The sequence below is a fragment of the Herpailurus yagouaroundi genome, unplaced genomic scaffold (assembly GCF_014898765.1).
Source record: "Herpailurus yagouaroundi ecotype Mexico unplaced genomic scaffold, PumYag 160, whole genome shotgun sequence".
Taxonomy (NCBI): Eukaryota; Metazoa; Chordata; class Mammalia; order Carnivora; family Felidae; genus Herpailurus; species Herpailurus yagouaroundi.
The window spans coordinates 19,962,289-19,980,256 of NW_024412401.1; the positions used below are offsets into that span (position 1 = coordinate 19,962,289).

General features: G+C 52.7%; 3 protein-coding genes across 14 annotated transcripts; 1 reads left to right on the forward strand and 2 right to left on the reverse strand.

The window, feature by feature from the left end:
• Positions 1–770: 770 nt before the first annotated feature.
• On the forward strand, positions 771–16,922 carry IL11RA (interleukin 11 receptor subunit alpha). Of its 8 annotated transcripts, XR_005792524.1 has the most exons (15): positions 772–881; positions 3,842–3,941; positions 4,251–4,311; positions 5,037–5,206; positions 5,343–5,457; positions 5,835–5,867; positions 5,952–6,118; positions 6,793–6,956; positions 7,752–7,893; positions 8,160–8,279; positions 8,392–8,488; positions 8,741–8,823; positions 12,428–12,521; positions 15,634–15,863; positions 16,574–16,686. XR_005792524.1 is itself a non-coding variant. In XM_040481549.1 (14 exons), exons 2-14 carry the CDS (start codon positions 3,842–3,844, stop codon positions 16,731–16,733), a joined length of 1,503 nt encoding a protein of 500 aa, XP_040337483.1. In that variant the 5' UTR covers positions 772–881; the 3' UTR covers positions 16,734–16,922. The 8 variants fall into 8 exon arrangements, 6 of the variants coding, with proteins under 6 accessions (XP_040337484.1, XP_040337483.1, XP_040337481.1 ...); XR_005792525.1 differs by lacking the exon at positions 12,428–12,521; XM_040481549.1 differs by lacking the exons at positions 12,428–12,521; positions 15,634–15,863 and adding an exon at positions 10,718–10,808 and having other exon boundaries at positions 16,574–16,922.
• Positions 9,835–10,623, reverse strand: CCL27 (C-C motif chemokine ligand 27). The gene is made up of 3 exons (XM_040481568.1): positions 10,489–10,623; positions 10,213–10,345; positions 9,835–10,014 (listed from the first exon to the last, which is right to left on the reverse strand). Exons 1-3 carry the CDS (start codon positions 10,556–10,558, stop codon positions 9,870–9,872), a joined length of 348 nt encoding a protein of 115 aa, XP_040337502.1. The 5' UTR covers positions 10,559–10,623; the 3' UTR covers positions 9,835–9,869.
• LOC121034615 (uncharacterized) lies at positions 13,401–15,497 on the reverse strand. Of its 5 annotated transcripts, none has more exons than XM_040481574.1 (4): positions 15,389–15,497; positions 13,977–14,044; positions 13,688–13,747; positions 13,401–13,567 (listed from the first exon to the last, which is right to left on the reverse strand). In XM_040481574.1, the coding sequence occupies exons 2-4, from the start codon at positions 14,021–14,023 to the stop codon at positions 13,411–13,413; spliced, it is 264 nt and encodes an 87-aa protein (XP_040337508.1). In that variant the 5' UTR covers positions 14,024–14,044; positions 15,389–15,497; the 3' UTR covers positions 13,401–13,410. The 5 variants fall into 5 exon arrangements, with proteins under 5 accessions (XP_040337508.1, XP_040337505.1, XP_040337509.1 ...); XM_040481571.1 differs by lacking the exon at positions 15,389–15,497 and adding an exon at positions 14,418–14,518; XM_040481575.1 differs by lacking the exon at positions 15,389–15,497 and adding an exon at positions 14,470–14,498.
• Positions 16,923–17,968: the final 1,046 nt, after the last annotated feature.

The window sequence follows — 17,968 nt, forward strand, 5'->3', positions numbered from 1 at the left end:
GGCTTGTGAGCAATGCAAGGATGGCCAGAGGCTTTTTATCTTCATCTTCTCTCAAGGGACCTGAGTTTGGCAGGGGCTACCATGCCAAGACTAGACAGTGATGACTTGGCCCAGGAGAACCTTGGCTGCCTGCCTTCCAGTCCAGGGTTTTTTCTTGAGACCCTGAACAGGTAGGGTCTGGGACTTGGAGTCTCTGGAAGGAGCTCAGAAAGACATGGTACACATCTTCCTTGAGGTCCCAGTGACTGGGGAGTGGATGTGAACCCTGGGTGATTGGCTGGTTTCTTAAGGCATACACCTACACAAACACCGGACCCCACACTCGATTTGGCTGCCTTTTGGAATCATTTGGGAAATTTAAACACTGATGCCAAGGCCAGTTTCCAGAGATTCGGATTTAATTGGTTTGGAGTGTGGCTTGGCAATTTTAAAACCACAGTGTTCGGCAAAGTTTCAGAACCATCGCACCACACAAGTCCTTATCTGGAGTCAGGGGTACCACAGCTCCTCCAGTCACCTGCCCAATGGCTCCTGAGCCACTGAACTTGAGGTTTTGTTTTTGGACTGATGGAAGGAAGAGGGGCCTGAAAACTTCCAGTCCTGCGGTCCCAGGACAGGACTCTAGGCAAGGACCTAGGAATCTAACTCCAGACTCCGTCTCTCTCAGTCCCGGACGGGACAGGAAGTGTCCGGCAGAGGTGGGGTGGCGGTGATTGGCAGTTGGAGGCTCCAATGGGCCCAGACCCTCCCCCTTTTCACCCTTGTCCTTCCATTGGTGCCTGGGTGGAGCCGCCCCCACTGCGGGGGCCCCGGGGCGAGAGGGAGTAGAGGCCGGGGCAGAGGGCGAGGGCGGAGGGCGCTGGCGGCGGAGGCCGCAGAAGGTGAGGCCTGGTGGGGCCGGCGGGAGTATTGGAGGAAGCCTTGCCAGGAGAAGGCGGGGCAGGGTAGTGTACGATCTGAAGGGCCTGGAGTGATTGACCGACTGTCAGTGTGTGTGTGTGTGTGTGTGTGTGTGTGTGTGTGTGTGTGTGTGTCTCGATGTCAGTGTGTGGACCTGTAACTGAGTGTCACTTGGTGCAACTGGCAGTTAATATGACTGCGTGTGTCAGTGTGCGTGTGGTTGAGTCTGCATGTGGCTGTGCAAGTGTGGGATTATGTGTTCTGTCAATGTGCAGTTTTTGGGTTGTGTGTTTGTGTGAGAGGGCCTGTGACCACATGGGGAATGTATTTTGGGAAGGTCTCTGTGGGATTTAAGACTGTCTGCCAGTGTGAGAGTCGGGGGCTGGGTTTGTGTGTACCCTTGTGTGACTTCAGCAGTAGCAGAGCAAGAGTGAGAGTTGTACTATGTGTGTGTCCTGTGTCCTGTGTCCTGTGTTAGACTAGAAGTGGAGCTGTGTTGTACTTGGGGACCAACTTCAATAGTCAGTGGGACTGACCTTTCTATTTTAATGTCCAGAAAAGACAGACTCACCCCAACACACTTGGCTTCCCTTCCTTTCTGTGCTCTAGAGTCCCTGTCATTGGTCTACTGCTCCTTATTTTCTGTTTCCCTCAGTTTCCTTATATGTCTTTTTCTCTCCCTACTACTGCTTTCCTAGAGCTGTCATTTTCTGTGTCTCCTCACAGTTTTGTCTCCCCTGGTATCTCTGTATATCTGGTTTTTAGTTCTGTTTCTCGTGTCCTGTGCATCTCTGTGCCCCTATGCCTGACTTCCCTGTTCACCTTTGTCTTTTTGGCTACGTGGGGGCCTGGGGCAGTGATGAGATGTGGGATTTGCCATACTAAGAGCTCCCTAGAAGAGGGGACTCAAACCATGATGAAGATTTGCTTTTAGGGAGTGCTGTGACCCCATTGAAGGGGCAGAGTGCTAAGTATCTGTGTATCTATGTGAGGGTATGAGTCTGAGTGACAATGAGTGTATCCATGTGACTGTGAGTGGCTGTATCTGAGAGTGTGTGTCTGAGGGTAAGTGTGGGTCTTATGTATCTGGCACCAAGGGACCAAAGGCATTTCCTGGTGCTGGGGCCCAAAGAGTGGAGGGGGAGGTGAGAAATGGCTGGAACGTCCCGGGGCGGAGGAACTGGACTCTGGATTTTCTTTATATCCCCCAACCTGGGGCCTCCTTTCCCCTCAAAAAACAGCTAACTATGCCCTAAGGAAATATTTACTGGGGAGTGAAAAGAGTGGGGCATGAATCTCTGATTTTTCATTTGGTTATGTCCACATGTGTCCAAGGGAGTGTCTTTTTACTGATTGTGTCTATTAAGTCCACACATGAATGTGGCTGGGTGAAAACATAGGGAATCTCTCCCTGACAGGGATATAAGCAGCCCTCCTTTCCCTCTTGCTGGCCCTGGCTGTGCCTGTGGCTTCATTTCCAGACTGGGGGGAGGCCTCTTCCCTTCCCAGGGCCTCGGGTGGGAGGGGGGTGAAAGGAGAGGAGGGAGGAGGAGAGAGGGAGGTGGGGGCCTAGCTCAGGGCGGCTGAGCTCTAGGGCCCAGAGGGGCGGGGGGAGGGAAAGGGAAGGAGGGGATGATTCTGGGGTCCCAGAACTGAGTGGAGCTGAGACGGGTGCTGTAGCTGGTGGGAGGAAGTCCTGGAGGCCATGGACACTCAACCACTGGGATCACCGAGGTAGGGCGCTGTGTAGGGTAAATGTTCTCTGGGTGGGGGGTGGGGGAGTGGGTAGGGGTGAGCCACTAGACACATTCAGACAGACACATGGAGGCCCTTACTCTGCTCTACTTGAGAGGGATCTGTGCTCTTCCTCTCCTGGAGCCCTTGCCTGCCTGGGCCCTCTCTGTTTCTGCTTCTTCTCCTGTCCGCATGGCCACTTCCCCACTGCTTTTCTCATCCTGCCCTTCTCCCATCCAGAATCCCTCTCTCCTAGCACCCCCACCTCCATATACACATGGTTGCTTACTCCCTCTGCCCTTCTACTTCCCTGCTGCCCAAGCCCATCCCTTGCCTCACTGAGCCCCTACCACCTCCCAGTCCTGATTTCTGAGCATCTCCTGGTTCTGTAGCCTCCACTCCAGGCCCCTTTCCCTGCAGGCTCCTAGCTCCTCTCAGCCTCCTCTCCCCTCCCCGACACCCTGTCTCCATCTCCTGGCTCTTCGCCCGCCCCCAGCCTCTGGCAGCAGCCAAGGCATCTGGATCTGCTTAACTCTGCAGTCTCAGCCTGCACCCTCGCCCCATCCAGCCTCACAGGCTCAAGACCAACAAGATTCCAGAGTCAGGCCCAGATGAGTGGTCCAAGGAGCCAGGCCCAGGAGAGAAGAGGCCTGGCAGCCAGAGCAGGGCTAGGCCTCATGGTAGGAGTACAGAGTGGACTCAGACCTACCATGACAGCCCTCCACCCAAGGGTGATGAAGGCTGTCTCAGGTCAGTCAGAGGCAAAGACTAGTCCTGGGCCAGGTGGGGGTAGACACTGGAATTCCCAACAGCTGGGTTGGAGGAGTTAATGGGAGTGACTGCGCTGGTGCCAGCACTTGGTGCCAGGGGTGGGTGCCAAGAGTGGTGTGTGTGTGGGGGGACTGCTGGCACAGTCTGTCGCCTCCGGCTTTTGTTCTGGGCCCTAGGCCCAGCACTGAGATGGAGGGTGTGAGGGTGTGTGTGTGTGTGTGTGTGTGTGTGTGTGTGTGTACATGCATGCACACGCAGCACTGGGTATATGGTGGAAAGGAGACTTAGATCAGATCCCCTAATGTTTTCTGATATCCTTACCCAATTTGGTACCTTAGTTTTCTTCCTAGAACATCACAGTTTAGAAGAGGAAGAGGCAGGCTTTAGCCTCCAATCTGGGAATGGGGGATTGCTGACCCTACCTCTCTCCCCATAGATGAGCAGCAGCTGCTCAGGGCTGAGCAGGGTCCTGGTGGCCGTGGCTATAGCCCTGGTGTCCACCTCCTCCCCCTGCCCCCAGGCCTGGGGCCCCCCAGGTGAGAAGAATCCTGCTATATGACTCTAACTCCGACTTGTGACTTGCCACCCTCACTGTGGGCCCTTTCCATGCTTAGTCTATGACTCCCCAACCCCTGACATGAAACCTGGCAACATTCCCTCTCTACCCTGTCTTCTGACATCTGTCTCCAGATTATAACATGATGCTTTGACCCAATGACCCCCCCCCCCCACACACACAGGGCTTAAAAGTCTGCCCCCTTACCCCATTGTGCTCACTGAGTGGGGGCTGGGATGGGAGAGAGGGAAAGGAAGAAAGAGCCTCTCCTCAGATGTGCCCTCCACAGGGGTCCAGTATGGGCAGCCTGGCAGGTCCATGACACTGTGTTGCCCTGGAGTGACTTCTGGGTAAGTGCCCCATCTGCCTATTGGGCTGATACTCATGACCCTTTCTTACTCTGTCCAGTCCTCATGTCCCTCCCATCCTTGCCCCCTGTGTCTATAATTCTCACCTCTCTAGCTATCCTAATCCTCAAACCATCCTTATTCAACAGAAAATTTCAACCAACATGTATTGAGCACCTGCCAAGTCCCTGGTCTATTTTAGGCTCTGGGATCCAGCAGAGCACAAGCCTGGCAAGAAGCCTGCCCTTGCAGAGGTTACATTCTAGTAGGGCAGATGGACAATAAGCAAATAAGTATGGTACTTGCCAGGTACTAGTACCTGCAGGGCAGAAAATCAAAAGAAAGTGATGTGGAAGAGATAACTGATAACTGATTGGTTACTTTTTATTGGTAATCAGGGAAGGCTACTCTGAGGAGGTAATATTGAAGCTAATTTCTGAAGGTCAGGAAAGAGGCAGAGGGAATAGCTAGTGCAAATGCCCTGAGGTGTGAATGAGCTCAATACTCTTGAACAGAAAGAACACAAGTGTGACTGGATTGTGGTGGGTGAAGGGGAGAGAGAGAGGATCTGAAGAAGGAAAGGAAGGCAAGGGCTAGATCACCAGGGGCTTTGTAAGCCAGCAAAAGGACTCTGGTTTTTATTGGAAGCACAGTGAGAAGCCGATGGAGAGCTGTGGCATGGCTTACACTTTAAATCTTCCCTCTATCATACGTCATCTCACCCCCAGGGCCCCGGTGTCCTGGTTTCGGGATGGGGAGACAAGGCTGCTCCAAGGACCTGACTCTGGGCTAGGGCATGAACTGGTCTTGGCCCGGGCAGACAGCACTGATGAAGGCACCTACATCTGCCGGACCCTGGATGGTGCACTTAAGGGCATTGTGACCCTACAGCTGGGCTGTGAGTTGGGGAGAGAGTATTGGGTGGCAGTGATGAGATAAGGGGCTCTTGGAGGGAGTCCAGGGCCTGAGTAAGCCCTTTGGGATGGGGAGGACCTGGGGACTTCTCAGATTCTGGTTGTACCCTCTGCCTCTAGACCCCCCAGCCCGCCCTGTTGTCTCCTGCCAAGCAGCTGACTATGAGAACTTCTCCTGCACTTGGAGCCCCAGTCAGGTCAGCGGTTTACCCACCCGCTACCTCACCTCCTACAGGTGTGTGCATGATTGGGTGTGTGTGTCTATACATTTTTTTTAATGTTTATTTTGAGAGAGAGAGAGAGAGAGAGAGAGAGAGCATGCACACAAGTGGGAAAGGAGTGGAGGGGGAGAGAGAGAGAGAGAGAGAATCTCACTGTCAGTGTGGAGCCAGACATGGGTCTTGATCTCATGACTGTGAGATCATGACTTGCGCTGAAATCAAGAGTCAGATGCTTAAATGACTGAGCCACAAGCGCCCCTGTGCCTATACATTTGGGCATGCAGGCACAACGTGGGTATGGGGGGCAGTGAGGGAGATCTTGAGGAAGGCTTTAGAGAGAGGGAGGGTCCTCTTTTCCTTCCTGAACTCAGATGGCACCCTTCCCTGCCAGGAAGAAGACAGTACCAGGAGCTGATGGCCAGAGGTAGGACATAACAGAGAGGCTGGGGGCTCCAGCTAGGTCCCGCAGTGAGCCTTTCCAAGCTCAAGATCACATCCTCCCTCCTAGGATGAGTCCATCCACAGGGCCCTGGCCATGCCCACAGGATCCCCCAGGGGCTTCCCGCTGTGTAGTCCATGGGGCAGAATTCTGGAGCCAGTACCGAATCAATGTGACTGAGGTGAACCCCCTAGGGGCCAGTACACGCCTGCTGGATGTGAGCTTGCAGAGCATCTGTGAGTACTCATTCCTACTGCTTCCTCAGATCCCCACCTCAGAGACCCCAAATGGACTCCAGAGTACAGATAGTCCAACACAGAACCTCCCACTGTCAGAGTACCCAAATACTTCCTTCCTGACATAGACCCCATTTTAATATACAGATAGCCCCCATGGAGACTAAAAAGCCAAAGAGATCAGAGCCCAGCAGGCAGAGTTACTTCAGTCTCTAGAGGCTGCTGCCACTATCCCTCCTGGCTTCCTAGCCCCAGAGTTGCCTCTTTGCTTCTAGCCCTGTGTTGAAGGCCACCATGTCTCATGTCCTCCCTGCCTGGTGTAAGCCCTTGCTGGTCTCTCTTTCCTATTGATCTGTGTGTGGGAGGGGGGAACTAAAGCTCTAGCTGAAATTTAGGCTAATTAATTTTCTTCCTTGAATAGAAAGCAAAATCACTCTTTAATTCACTAAACAAACACTTCAAAAACCTGTCCCTAGATCTCAGCTCATTTTATAATAGGGATGACAGACAAGTCCTGAGCCCAATGGATGGTCAAACTTAAGATTTCCCCATACCCCTTGAAAGTGCCTCCCTCAGGTACCTTTAGGCATGCACCCACCTTCCCTTCGGAGGTAGTGGGGAGAAGGGACGGGTACCTGCTGCCTGTCCTGACTTTGTGTCTCCACTCCCCTCAGTGCGCCCTGACCCACCTCAGGGGCTTCGAGTAGAGTCGGTACCTGGCTACCCCCGCCGCCTGCATGCCAGCTGGACATACCCAGCCTCCTGGCCCCGCCAGCCCCACTTTCTGCTCAAGTTCCGACTGCAGTACCGTCCAGCGCAGCATCCAGCCTGGTCCACGGTGAGACCTGGAGTATGTCCCAATCTGGGGCTATAGGTTCTGCCTCTGGTTTCATGTTCCTGGTTATTCTTCATTACTTTCTGGCACACTAGCAGGTCACTGAAGTCCTGTAACCTCCCCCCATATAGTGCTGTCCATGGGCCAGCCTTTGTGCTGGGTGCTTGGGTTGGAGCAGGGCCTGACAGGCCTAGCCTCTGCCCTGGGGGGCTGTAACTCTAACATAAACCCATCCGTGGGAAGACAGGAGTGGCTTTTTACAAATAACTTTTCTAGGAAAAGGAGTGCCTTCCACCCAGAGGCACAACCTCATACAAACATTCATACACCCAGATGAAGATAATAGTGAATTCCCACCTCTGGAGATGTTAAAGATTGGCTAACATCAAGTCAGGGGAGCAGCTGCCTCAGATAATAACCAATATTTATGGAGCACTGTCTGCTCGCCAGGCACCATACTACACATTTTACATGCATTATCTTGTTCAGGTATATTCACCTCTACTTTACAAATGAAGAAACCGAGGCACAGAGCAGCCCAAGTGATATAGCAAAGATTTGAAACCTGGCAGTCTGATGACACAGCCTGTCTACATAACCACTATGTACTTTTGTCTTTCAAACACTAGGTGTAGACCTGACACCACCAGCCACCCCACATGAGGCCAGATGGCTCCAGCAGTCTGACAGGGACAGGACTGGGAGGAAGGGGTGCTGTTTGCTAACTGAGTCTGGAAGGCAGGTAGTCTTGGCACTTACAACCTGGATAATGGGCCAAGGAATCATCTTCATTCCCAGGTGGAGCCAGCTGGATTGGAGGAAGTGATCACGGATGCTGTGGCTGGGCTGCCCCATGCTGTACGAGTCAGTGCCCGGGACTTTCTGGATGCTGGCACCTGGAGTGCCTGGAGCCCCGAGGCCTGGGGGACTCCAAGCATTGGTGAGAGACTGAGCCCCTGAGCCCAGGGCATGGGCGGAGAGCTGGCCCCACAGTCTCTGTCAGCTGGACGGGTTTTCCGGTCTATGGTCTTCTTCGCTTCAGCTTGGGTTGCCTGCGGCCCCGCCCTCGCTTAAGCTCTGCCCCTCAGCTTCCACCTCTGTTAGGTTCCCAGAAGCTGGCTCTCCCCTTTCAGCTTCCACCTCCTGGGTACCCTCCCCCGCTCTTCCTTGTGTGGGCAATTCTTCTCAGGTCTCCCCTCCCTTCAGGGCCCCTGCCAAAGGAGATACCAGCTGGGGGCCAGCCACACAAGCAGCTGGAGGAGGAGCCTCAGGCAGACTGCCCTGCTTCCCCCAGGCCCTCCCTCTTGCCAGATCCACGGCCACTTGGTGAGCTTGGGCAGGTGAACCAAGGTTGTAGAGGACAGGAAAGCCCCAGAGAGAAAGGATTTGGTTAGGCAGCCTCACTCTCACAGTGGCATGTGACCCTCCCCTCCCCCAGACCACAGGGACCCCCTGGAGCAGGTAGCGGTGCTGGCATCTTTGGGAATATTCTCTTTCCTCGGACTGGCGGCTGGGGCCCTGGCACTGGGGCTCTGGTAAGTAACTGCCATTGGCTCTCAGATTCTGATCGCACACAGACGCTCTAATACCCACAGACCAAACCCATTCCCACCCTTCATGATTTCCCACTGAAAAATTTATGATTCTGGAATGATTCCCCTACTCCCTCCAACCCCCAACTTCATTATTTTCACTGATTTTTCTCCTGACCCTTTACTAATACACTGTTTTGGAGGAGACAGATGCCCCACCATTGTCAGGGAGACAGCTGCCTTTTTATGCTCTAGGCTGAGACTGAGACCAGATGGTAAGGATGGACCCCAAAAGCCTGGGTTCTTGGCTCCAGTGATTCCAGTGGACAAACTTCCAGGTGAGTAGGACCTGTAGGAGGTTTGGACCTGGAGATGTGTGCCCTCATTTTGAGTGTCTGGATTAAGAGCCAGATGCTCTAGTCATTGTAAGAGTGTTGGAAATCAGAGTTGGGTCACCTCATTCTTCTGTCTGAGCTCAGGAATGGAACTTTCATTCTTGAGTCCTTGGGCTCAGAATGCAGTCTCTTCCTTCTCTTACACAGTATTTGGGATCCTAGATGGGCCCCTTATTTTCAGGGTGTTAAGCTCAGAGTTGGACATCTATCCTGATTCTTGGGGTATCTTGGATCAGAGCTGGGTCCTCTCCCTTATTCTTAATGTACCTGGGCCTAGAACTAGTTATACTCCCTCATATTTAGGGTATTGGGGTTCAATCAGAGCTGGGCACCCCTATTCATTCTTGAAGTGTTGGGCTCAGAGCTGGGTCCCTTCCTTCATTCTCAGGGTGTCTGGGCCAAGATCCAGTCCTATTATCTCCCTTGATTTGCCTCCTGCTTCTTCTAGGAGCCCCAAACCTGTAGATGACCCAGGAGGGCTTCAGCTGATTCCACCTATAACTCTGTCTTGCTGGTGTGGATGGACAGACAGATAAAACCCAGGCAGGATAGATCCCCATGGAGGCAGGGGGGCGGGGAGTGGCCTCAGCTGGAAGTTCTGTTTGGAGCCCATTTCTATGAGACTCTGTGTTCCCAACCTGCCAGCTGGAAGTGTCCAGACGTCTGATTTCATCTCAGAGTTGGAGGTCTACCAGAGTAATGTGTGCAGATGAGTACGTTTGTGTCCATGTGTGCCCATGTGTATGTGAGGTAGGGAATGTGTGTTCTCTAAATTTATGCATGTAGGTGCCTGGGGAGTATGTGTGGGTCCTTGGCTCTTGACCTTGCCCCTGGAGGGGTTTGTGAAGATGTGAATAAAGAGAATGAAGAGGTTCTTCTGTTTATTGACATGTCACCCAGCTTCAGATTCAGGGCTCACAGGAGAACGCATAGAACTTGGAGACCACAGTCAGAGACTATTATCCAATGATGCTTTATTATTTTGGCTATTAGGGCCCCTGGTCCATTTTCCCTATCAGCTCCAAATTCAGGTTAGGCAGAATACCCTGGAATCTCCTCCCTTGGCGCTCAAACCACCGAGCCAGGCTGCGGTTCTGAGGATGGATGCAGACACTGCGTCGAGACAAGTGAAGCCTGGGAAAGGAAAGGTGCAAAGCCATAGTCATAGCTTGGAGATGACATTAGGGTCCAGGGGTTAGGGCAAAGGCTAAATGAAAACCTGAGTCAGCATCAGAATTAGCAACTGGGGCTGGGGCTGGGGTTGGGGTCAGCATCAGGTTGGGACTGAGGTCAGAGTCAGGGGTCAATATGAGGGGCAGGGTCAGAGCTCACACGAAGGCCTGGAGGTGACAGTCCCCATCAGCTTCCTGCAGTTCCACCCGGATGACTTTCCTTAGTAGCTTGTTCGAGAGTGGCTGGCGGTAGAGCTGAGTACAGCAGGTAATGCTGGGTGACAGTAGCAGTGCTAGGGGACAATGGGGCCATGTGTTCAGAGGACTCCTGACCCCAAACCCTTCTATCAGACAGCTGGAGGATGGACTTCCTGGGTCCCTTTCCCTCCACCCCATTTACCCAAATCCCTGGCCTTCTAGACCCCCAAGCACTCACCTGCTCCAGGGTCTGGGGTCAGCAGCAGCAGTAGCAGAAGGAGGCTGCTTGTGGGTGAGGGCCCCTTCATGCTGCTCAGCTTGGATACTTCTCTCTTCTCCTCCTCCCCTACCTTTTATCTGGGTGCCTTTTACCTGGGGCACCAGGTGAGTCAGAGGCAGGTGAAGATGTATTGCTCATCCTGTGACATTCCTGAGCCCTAATTGCCACAGACCCCTTCCTCTTCTAGGGCTGCCATTTCCCATGGCTTCTAAGCCCTGGACAGAGAAGCTGGAGAGAGGGGTACTGCATGATGTGAAGGCTGATGACACAGTGGCCAAGTAAGGGCAGCTAAGGATCCACGGTGGTATCCAATGATGGACATTCATACTCATATACCCATAGTCACATTCATAGTCACACCTCAATCACTCAGTCAACCTCACATGGTCAGACAACCAAGGACAGAATCATATAGCCCCAGTTGGCCTCAAAGTCCCACTCCCACACAGTTGTGTCTTCACAATCATCCAGTCACACAATCATATGAACACAAATTCTGATAGGGGAATTTTGGGTGGGGTGGGAGCAGAGGGCAGGCCAGCACCAACTTGCCTTCATCTTCCCCTCTATATACTTCCTGTCCTAGCCTGCCTGTCTTATCAGGAGAAATTGATGAGAATGGGTCCCTAAAGCAAGTCCTTCTGGCTGAGGATGAGTCTTGGCTGGAACAGTTACATCCAGAGTGAGAAGCCGGGACAAGGCCCTTTTTGGTACTGGGGTACCTTGGGGATGATGAAGTAGGGGCTGCTTTTCCCAGGGAGATGAGACAGGGAGGAAGGATGGGGTGGAAAGATGAAAGAAGGTAAAGTTCTTTGGTGCCAGGTTGCTGATGTCAAACAGGGAAAAGACCCAAGAAATCTTACCTTCCTGTTTTTGCCTAGTCCTATCCCAGAAATGCCAGCCTCTTGCCAGGAGGGGTGCCTGGGGTTTCCAGAATCAGTCTCTGGTTTATGCAGACATCAGACTCAAGAGCTCAATGAGCTTTCTTTTGTTCTATTCAAATTCCAGCCAGGCCCTGCTCCCCAGCCAGGTCCTGTAATACCACCCCTGCCCCAACCCAGGCCCCAACCCTTACTCTCTGCATCCCATCCTCTTGCTAAAGCCCCAACCTCTCATCTCCTCCCTGTCTCTTCTCTCCTATCCTATAACCAGCCTTAATTCCCTTTTTCCCCTCACCCTCTAAAACAAAAGTTCTTCTCCTCTTCTTGTGCTTTCAAGGAAGCTGGGAACTGCCTATGGTGGGGGCAAGTTGCTAAGTTTAGTGCCCCTGGCACCTTGAAGAATTTCCCACTCCTGGTCTGGGGATTTCAACCCTCAAGTCTTGCTCTGTATTCGAAACATAAACTGAGTCATAACCCAGTAATCCAGACTTTATCTGGTTGTCGCAGGGGTCCCTCGTGCAGCCTTCTGCTCTGTGGCCATCTATCCTCTATGGGGCAGGCCTTCTCTTGGGATAGGGACCCAAACCTATCCTGGGCATCTTTCTGCTGCAGGGTTGCTGAAACAATCAGGAGGGACCATCAGTTCCAAGAGTAGGAACTAGTCCCCCCTCCCATGCTGAACAATTCAAGTTTCTCCTCTCTTCTGTCCAGGGTGAGGCTTGAAGGTCTTTCCCTGGAGTTTGTCTTGTGAATACTCAGGAATTCTGATAGTGTCCTGGTGAGGTGTAGGCCCTGGGCTTGACAGAGTACTCTACTTTTGACAGGGTTCTTGATGTAGACATTGTGAGGAAATGGCTCAAGAGTCTGGGTCTGTTCTTGAAGGTGGCCACAACCCAGAGGTCACTCATCTTGAACTGATAGTACCAGAGGCCTTAGGGTCTCTCTCCCACCCTCCAGTCCGGACATGTACCCCAGAGCTCAGGTGCAGCTCTTGAGGTGCCATTGTTTTATTACAGATCTCCATCAGCTGGCTGTCTGCCATATACTTTGTGGTCTTTTCTGGACCAATCGGTCCAGACACCTGGGAAGGCAAGAAATGAGTTCTTTTGGGTATGTACCCATTTCTCCCCTTTGGCTTCTCCAAAGATAGGGCCAAGTGGTTTCCCCAGCCACAAGCTGCTGTGGCAGGGGCAGCTCCAGGCTAAAAGTTAGCTTTGCCCTCATCCATACACTGGGCTGTCTCTTTAACTTAATCTTCTGGTACCTTTTCTGATGCTGGAACCAGTCCCTAACAGAAGCAGGCCCACCAGGAGGCCCTCACCCTCAGCACTTTAGGACCTAGAGGGTCTCAGGTTAACTAGATGACAAGATAGAAAGGGGTGGCAGGGAGCAGTGGCCTTTGAGTTCTAGGGACACAGCAAGAACTGTTAGGTAAGCTGATGCCAAGTATCTTTAAACCCGGGAAAAGACTGGAGGAGCCAAAAGTTGGGTTATTAACTGTAAGAAAGATCTCCAACAGTCCCAAGTAATTCCCCTGTGGCAGGTTGAGGGAGTCAGCCTCTAAGAATCTTCCCCTCCCCTCCCTGCCTACTTCCTACAACCCTGTGCTTAAAATATTTTAGATTCACTCTCAGACAAAGAAGATGCTTCAGACACCTGGCAAAGTCCTTTCTAGGAGGGAAGTGGAACACATCTATGTGGGGATACGGGTGGGAGAAAAGACCAGGACAGGACTATTTAGTTCTCTGCATATAGGCTACTTACAGGGAGGGGTGGGGGGTGGGGGGTGGGGAGGTTAGGTGGCGGAGGGCAGTTAAAGACAGTAATGGGAGGCCTGATACTGATGAGGGATCCTTAGGAATAACGGGGCCCTGGATATGGAAGGGCACCCAATCGGAGGGAGGCCCTGTCAGTAACGAGAAGCAGGCGTGTAGAGGGGCTCCCAGACCGAATGGCGGCAGCGGCGGCAGAGTCAGGAGGGCTGCACGGTGACTTCGGTTTAAATCTTTAATGCACCGGCTGGCTGGGCAGTGGCGGCGGGGGTGCGGCGAGGGAGGCCGCGACCCGAGCGCTGGGGGGCAGGGCCCAGTCCGCTTGACAGACAGCTCATCAGGCCTCGCAGAGGCTCCAACTTCTGCTCCCGCGGATGCGCCGAGCTGCAGGGCAACCCGACACTGGCATAAGGCAAGGAGGGGACTCCCAGATTACCCCCATCCGTCCCCCGAGGCTGAGCCTCGTATGCCCCGGGCGGGTCCGCGGCGTCGCAGCCCCCTCACCTCCTGTCCCTCCGCCACATGCGCAGCCAGGGGAAAAAGTAGAAGCAACCCCAGTAGATCCTGCGGAGAGAAGGCAGAGCCGGCCGGGGGGGCGGGGCTGACCCCACAGACTCTGCGGTTTAGACGCCTCGCCCCTCTCTAGGAAGGCTCCGCCCCGCCCTTTAGAGGCGGTTCCCTTCGCAGCCCACGCCCCTTGAGGGGCCCCACGCCTCCCGCCCGCAGAGAACTCGCGCCCTCCCCCACCCCGGAGCGGCTAGGTTCCTCCTCCGCAGAACCCGCCTCCACTCACTCCTCCTCCGCCTCCAGCGCCACCTCGTATCTCCTCAATCCCGACATGTCCTGGGCTCCGAACGTCTCCTGGGGAGCAGCATGATTGGGTCAAGGATTCTCCAACCCCATGTCCCCCTCTCTGTCATTCTCAGGACCCATCTGACCTGTTCTCAGGTAATCTGAGGCAGGTGCCCCCCGGAAGCCTCAATTGCCACATCGGGATAGGGTGGGGGATTGAAAAATTGGGAGGCACCAGACGTTAAGGAATTAGGAGGTCGGTCACCTCGGGGATCTGGGACATTTAGGGGATCAGGGAGAAAGGCTTTGCGGTCATGGACCTGGGATATTCGGGGCCCTGGGTGAGGATTTCGGGGGTGGGGATCACCTGGAGGGGGGCTGAGGGGTCGGCGCAGCCTAAACTCCCGCCCTCCTTGGCTCCACCCCGGAAACAGACCGTTACCGTTACGTCATAGGGACTCCGTCGCGCACCAGGGGTGGGGCTTGCCTATTACCCGGAAGGAGCGAAGTCAGGGCATTCCTTCAACGGAGGCGGAGTCAAAGTGACACACTGGAGGTGGAGCCAGGGTCTATCTATCCTAAGGGGGCGGAATCGGGCCTTATTACTAGGATGTGGAGCACAGGACATTTCTTTTACAGGGATAGAGTCAGATTTTGTAGCTCTCTCCCTGGAGACCAGGGAGCAAGAAAAGAGCTTTGGGACGCAATCCAGTACTGTTTTCCCAATCCTCTCTCCTCTTTCTTTGGCTTCTGCCCTGCCACTTGTCTTTCTTGTCTGCCTTATTCCACTTGTATGACCCGGGTCTGAGGAGGAATAGGTCTCCAGAGAGGGCCCAGCCTAGATGGAGCAGGCTGCGGGAGTACTTGTGTGAGTGGCCTCGTTAATGGTCAGAAGGTTACAACCCTTCCTCTCTGAGCTGAAAGCTATCTTCCTGTGATTTTTGTTCCTACTGTCATTCAATTCAGCAAATTTATCATGCTATGAATGGGTATACAGCAGTAGAGAATACAGATTATTACAGTACACAGCACACTGGATGGAGGCAACAGAGGGTGCTGCAGTAGAGTCCAGAAAGAGCAATTAACCCATTATGAAACGTTGGACATAGCTGCCCCAGTTGGTCTGGGGATGGAGGAAGGGAGCCTTCTAGCTGGACTGTAAGGCAGAGAGTGACCACAAATAAGTGAAGTGAAAGTTCCCTCAGGCTGAAGTGTGGAGAATGGAGACAACTACTCTCTCCCCTCATCCCACCTTCTTTCTCCCTGTCTCATACCTCTTTTCCTATGCTTGGGCCACAAGATGGCAGACAGATCCATGGGTACTAGTTGGGCTTTATTGGAAACATTACAGTCTGGGTGTGGAGGAGAAGCTGTGCTCCTGCCACACTCATCCCTGCTTACACTTAGACTCATATTCACACTGCAGGCCCTGTCCCAGCAGGGTCAGGTCTGGTGCAGAGTTGCCAGAAGGCTGGTCCTCTCTTCTGGTCCTTTGTTCCTCAGAGCCTCGATGATTCACGGGGCTCCCTCTGAGACTGTCATGGGTTAATGACTGTGGTACTTGTTCTAGGGGAAAGAGAGGCAGGGTCACGGGTGTCTTGGGCAGGGGCTCTGAGGGAGAAGGCAGGGCTAAGGGAGAGCTGGGCTTGCCTTTGCAGAGTTCTGCGATTTCCAGATGATGTGGTCCATCGAGGGCTGTTCTGGGGTGTATAGAGCTGGTGACCTCTCAGCACAGTGAACCTGGAATCAGAAGGAATGGAACAGCCCTGAAACCCAGCTTCCTGGCAGGCCCTGGTGTGAGGGGCAGAAACTGAGGACCATATCTGGGAACCTGTTTCAGGGGCTTCCTTGTGGGGAGGAGCTTGGCAAGGAGAAGGGGAGTAAGATGGTGAGTGGAGGCCCAGGTGATGGAGCAAGTGATTGGGAGAAGTAGAGACTGGTTACTCTTCACCCCCCACCCACAAGACAACAGCACCTTGTAGCCATTGTTGAGGAGGAGGTAGCAGCAAAAAGTCATCAAAAATGTTCCTGGGAATTGGTGTTGGTTCACCAAGAGAGTCCTCAGAGTTGTTGGCATCATTCAGAGCTGGGTGGGTGGGTGGGTGTAGGGGTTAGGGCTTGAGGGGCTTTAAGGTGGGAAGACCATAGTCCTGACTAGAATTCAGGATGCCTGTGTCCAGGGTCATAGCTTTAATGTTCCTCTCTTTCCCATCCATGTGCACTGTCCTTTTCTTCCTCTGGAAACGTAAGCTAAAGGAGATAGAGCCTCTAGAGAGAAGGGCAGCCAGAGTACTGACCCATGTAGGAATACTGGGGACACAGGCACATCTATATCACACAGGTGCACACATGGGACACAGGAACACTCACACTACACACGCCCATGTATAGATTGCACAGGAATATACACAATGCACAGGTAAACCCACAGTACACAAGGACACATAATCACAAGGACACACCCATTTGGCACATGTACACTGTCAGGTTCACAGACACACTTGGACCTGGGTGTTGACCTGAACTCACAGTCTCTTTCACAGATTCCCTGATCCCTCCTCTGCCCCTCATCTTACCATTTGCTTACTTACTTTCCAGGGGAGACCAAGAAATCAGTATGCTGAGAAGAGGAGAGGTGCTGTGCGGGGGGCCATGGAAGATGGATAGAGATGGACAAATGGGTAGAATTTTTGGGAGCAGCAAATGTGTGGCTTGCAGGAATCCTTCTGCTTTGTGTGGAGCCTGTGTGAGACTGTGAGACTGGGTGGAAGAGAGTGAGTGGAAGAGTGAGAGTGAAGGTAAGGGAATCCACGGTGGTCCCATGATGTGTGCGTGAGCCTGTGTGAGACTATAGTTATTTCTGGTTTATGGCCTCCTGAGGCTTTCTTTTTTTACATCCAGAAATTTTTTCCTTTCTGTTGTGTAATAAAGAATTTTGACTGCTCTTTGTTCCTGATTTCTGAAAGTTAGACTTTAAATCTTTGAATTTCCCGAGTAATAGGAGTGTCTTTGTTATTTATGAGTCCTGCTGATTGTCACACCTGAGTTTTTGCTAAGAGATGACATGACTTAGGATCATCTGGGGGCTGGTCACCAGGAAGACTAACCATGTCACTGGAGAGCTGGAGCTTTGAGCCTGCACAACCTCTGGGAAGGGGAGGTGCGCTGGAGATTGAGTTCAGCCAACAATGCAGTCAGGCTTACATAATGAAATCTCAGTAAAAATTCTGGACACCAGGGGTTCCTGGGTGACTCGGTTGGGCACCTGACTCTTGATTTTGGCTCAGGTCATGATCTTGCGGTTTGTGAGTTCAAGCCCTGTGTTGGGCTCTGTGTGGATGGAGCAGAGCCTGCTTGGGATTCTTTCTCTCCTCTCTCTCTGTCCCTCCCCTGCTCTTACCTACATGAGCTCTCTCTCTCAAAATAAATGAATAAACACTTAAAAAACCACAAAACTCTGGACAGCAAAGCTCATAGAACTTCCTGGTTGGTGAACACACTAATATGCCAGGAGGGTGATGTGCCTTATGTGTCTTAGTGGGATTAGAGCATGAAGTTCTGCATTTGAGACCCTCTCAGACTGCCCTGTGTGTCTTTTCATTTGTCTGTTCCTGATTCATATCTTTTATAAAAACTAATTGTAAGTATAGCATGCCTGACTGTTATGAGTCATTCTAAGGAATTGTTGAACCTGAGGGGTTATGGGAACTCCCTGGGCTTGTAGCCAGTTGGTCAGAAATGCAATTGGCCTGAGGACCCTACAAGTGGGGGCACAGATGTTGGGGACTGTGCCCTGAAACTTGTGGAATCTGACACTACCTCTGAGTGGTTAGTGTCTGAATTGAATTGGAATATATGAGTTGGTAGGATACCTTTATGCTACATATTTTATCCACTGTCTCTATCTGGAAGAACCTTTTTCCCTTTCATAACTCCTCAGTAGCCTCCCGGTCCCCATTTTCCATTCTTTATCTTTAGGTCTGAGAATCTTAG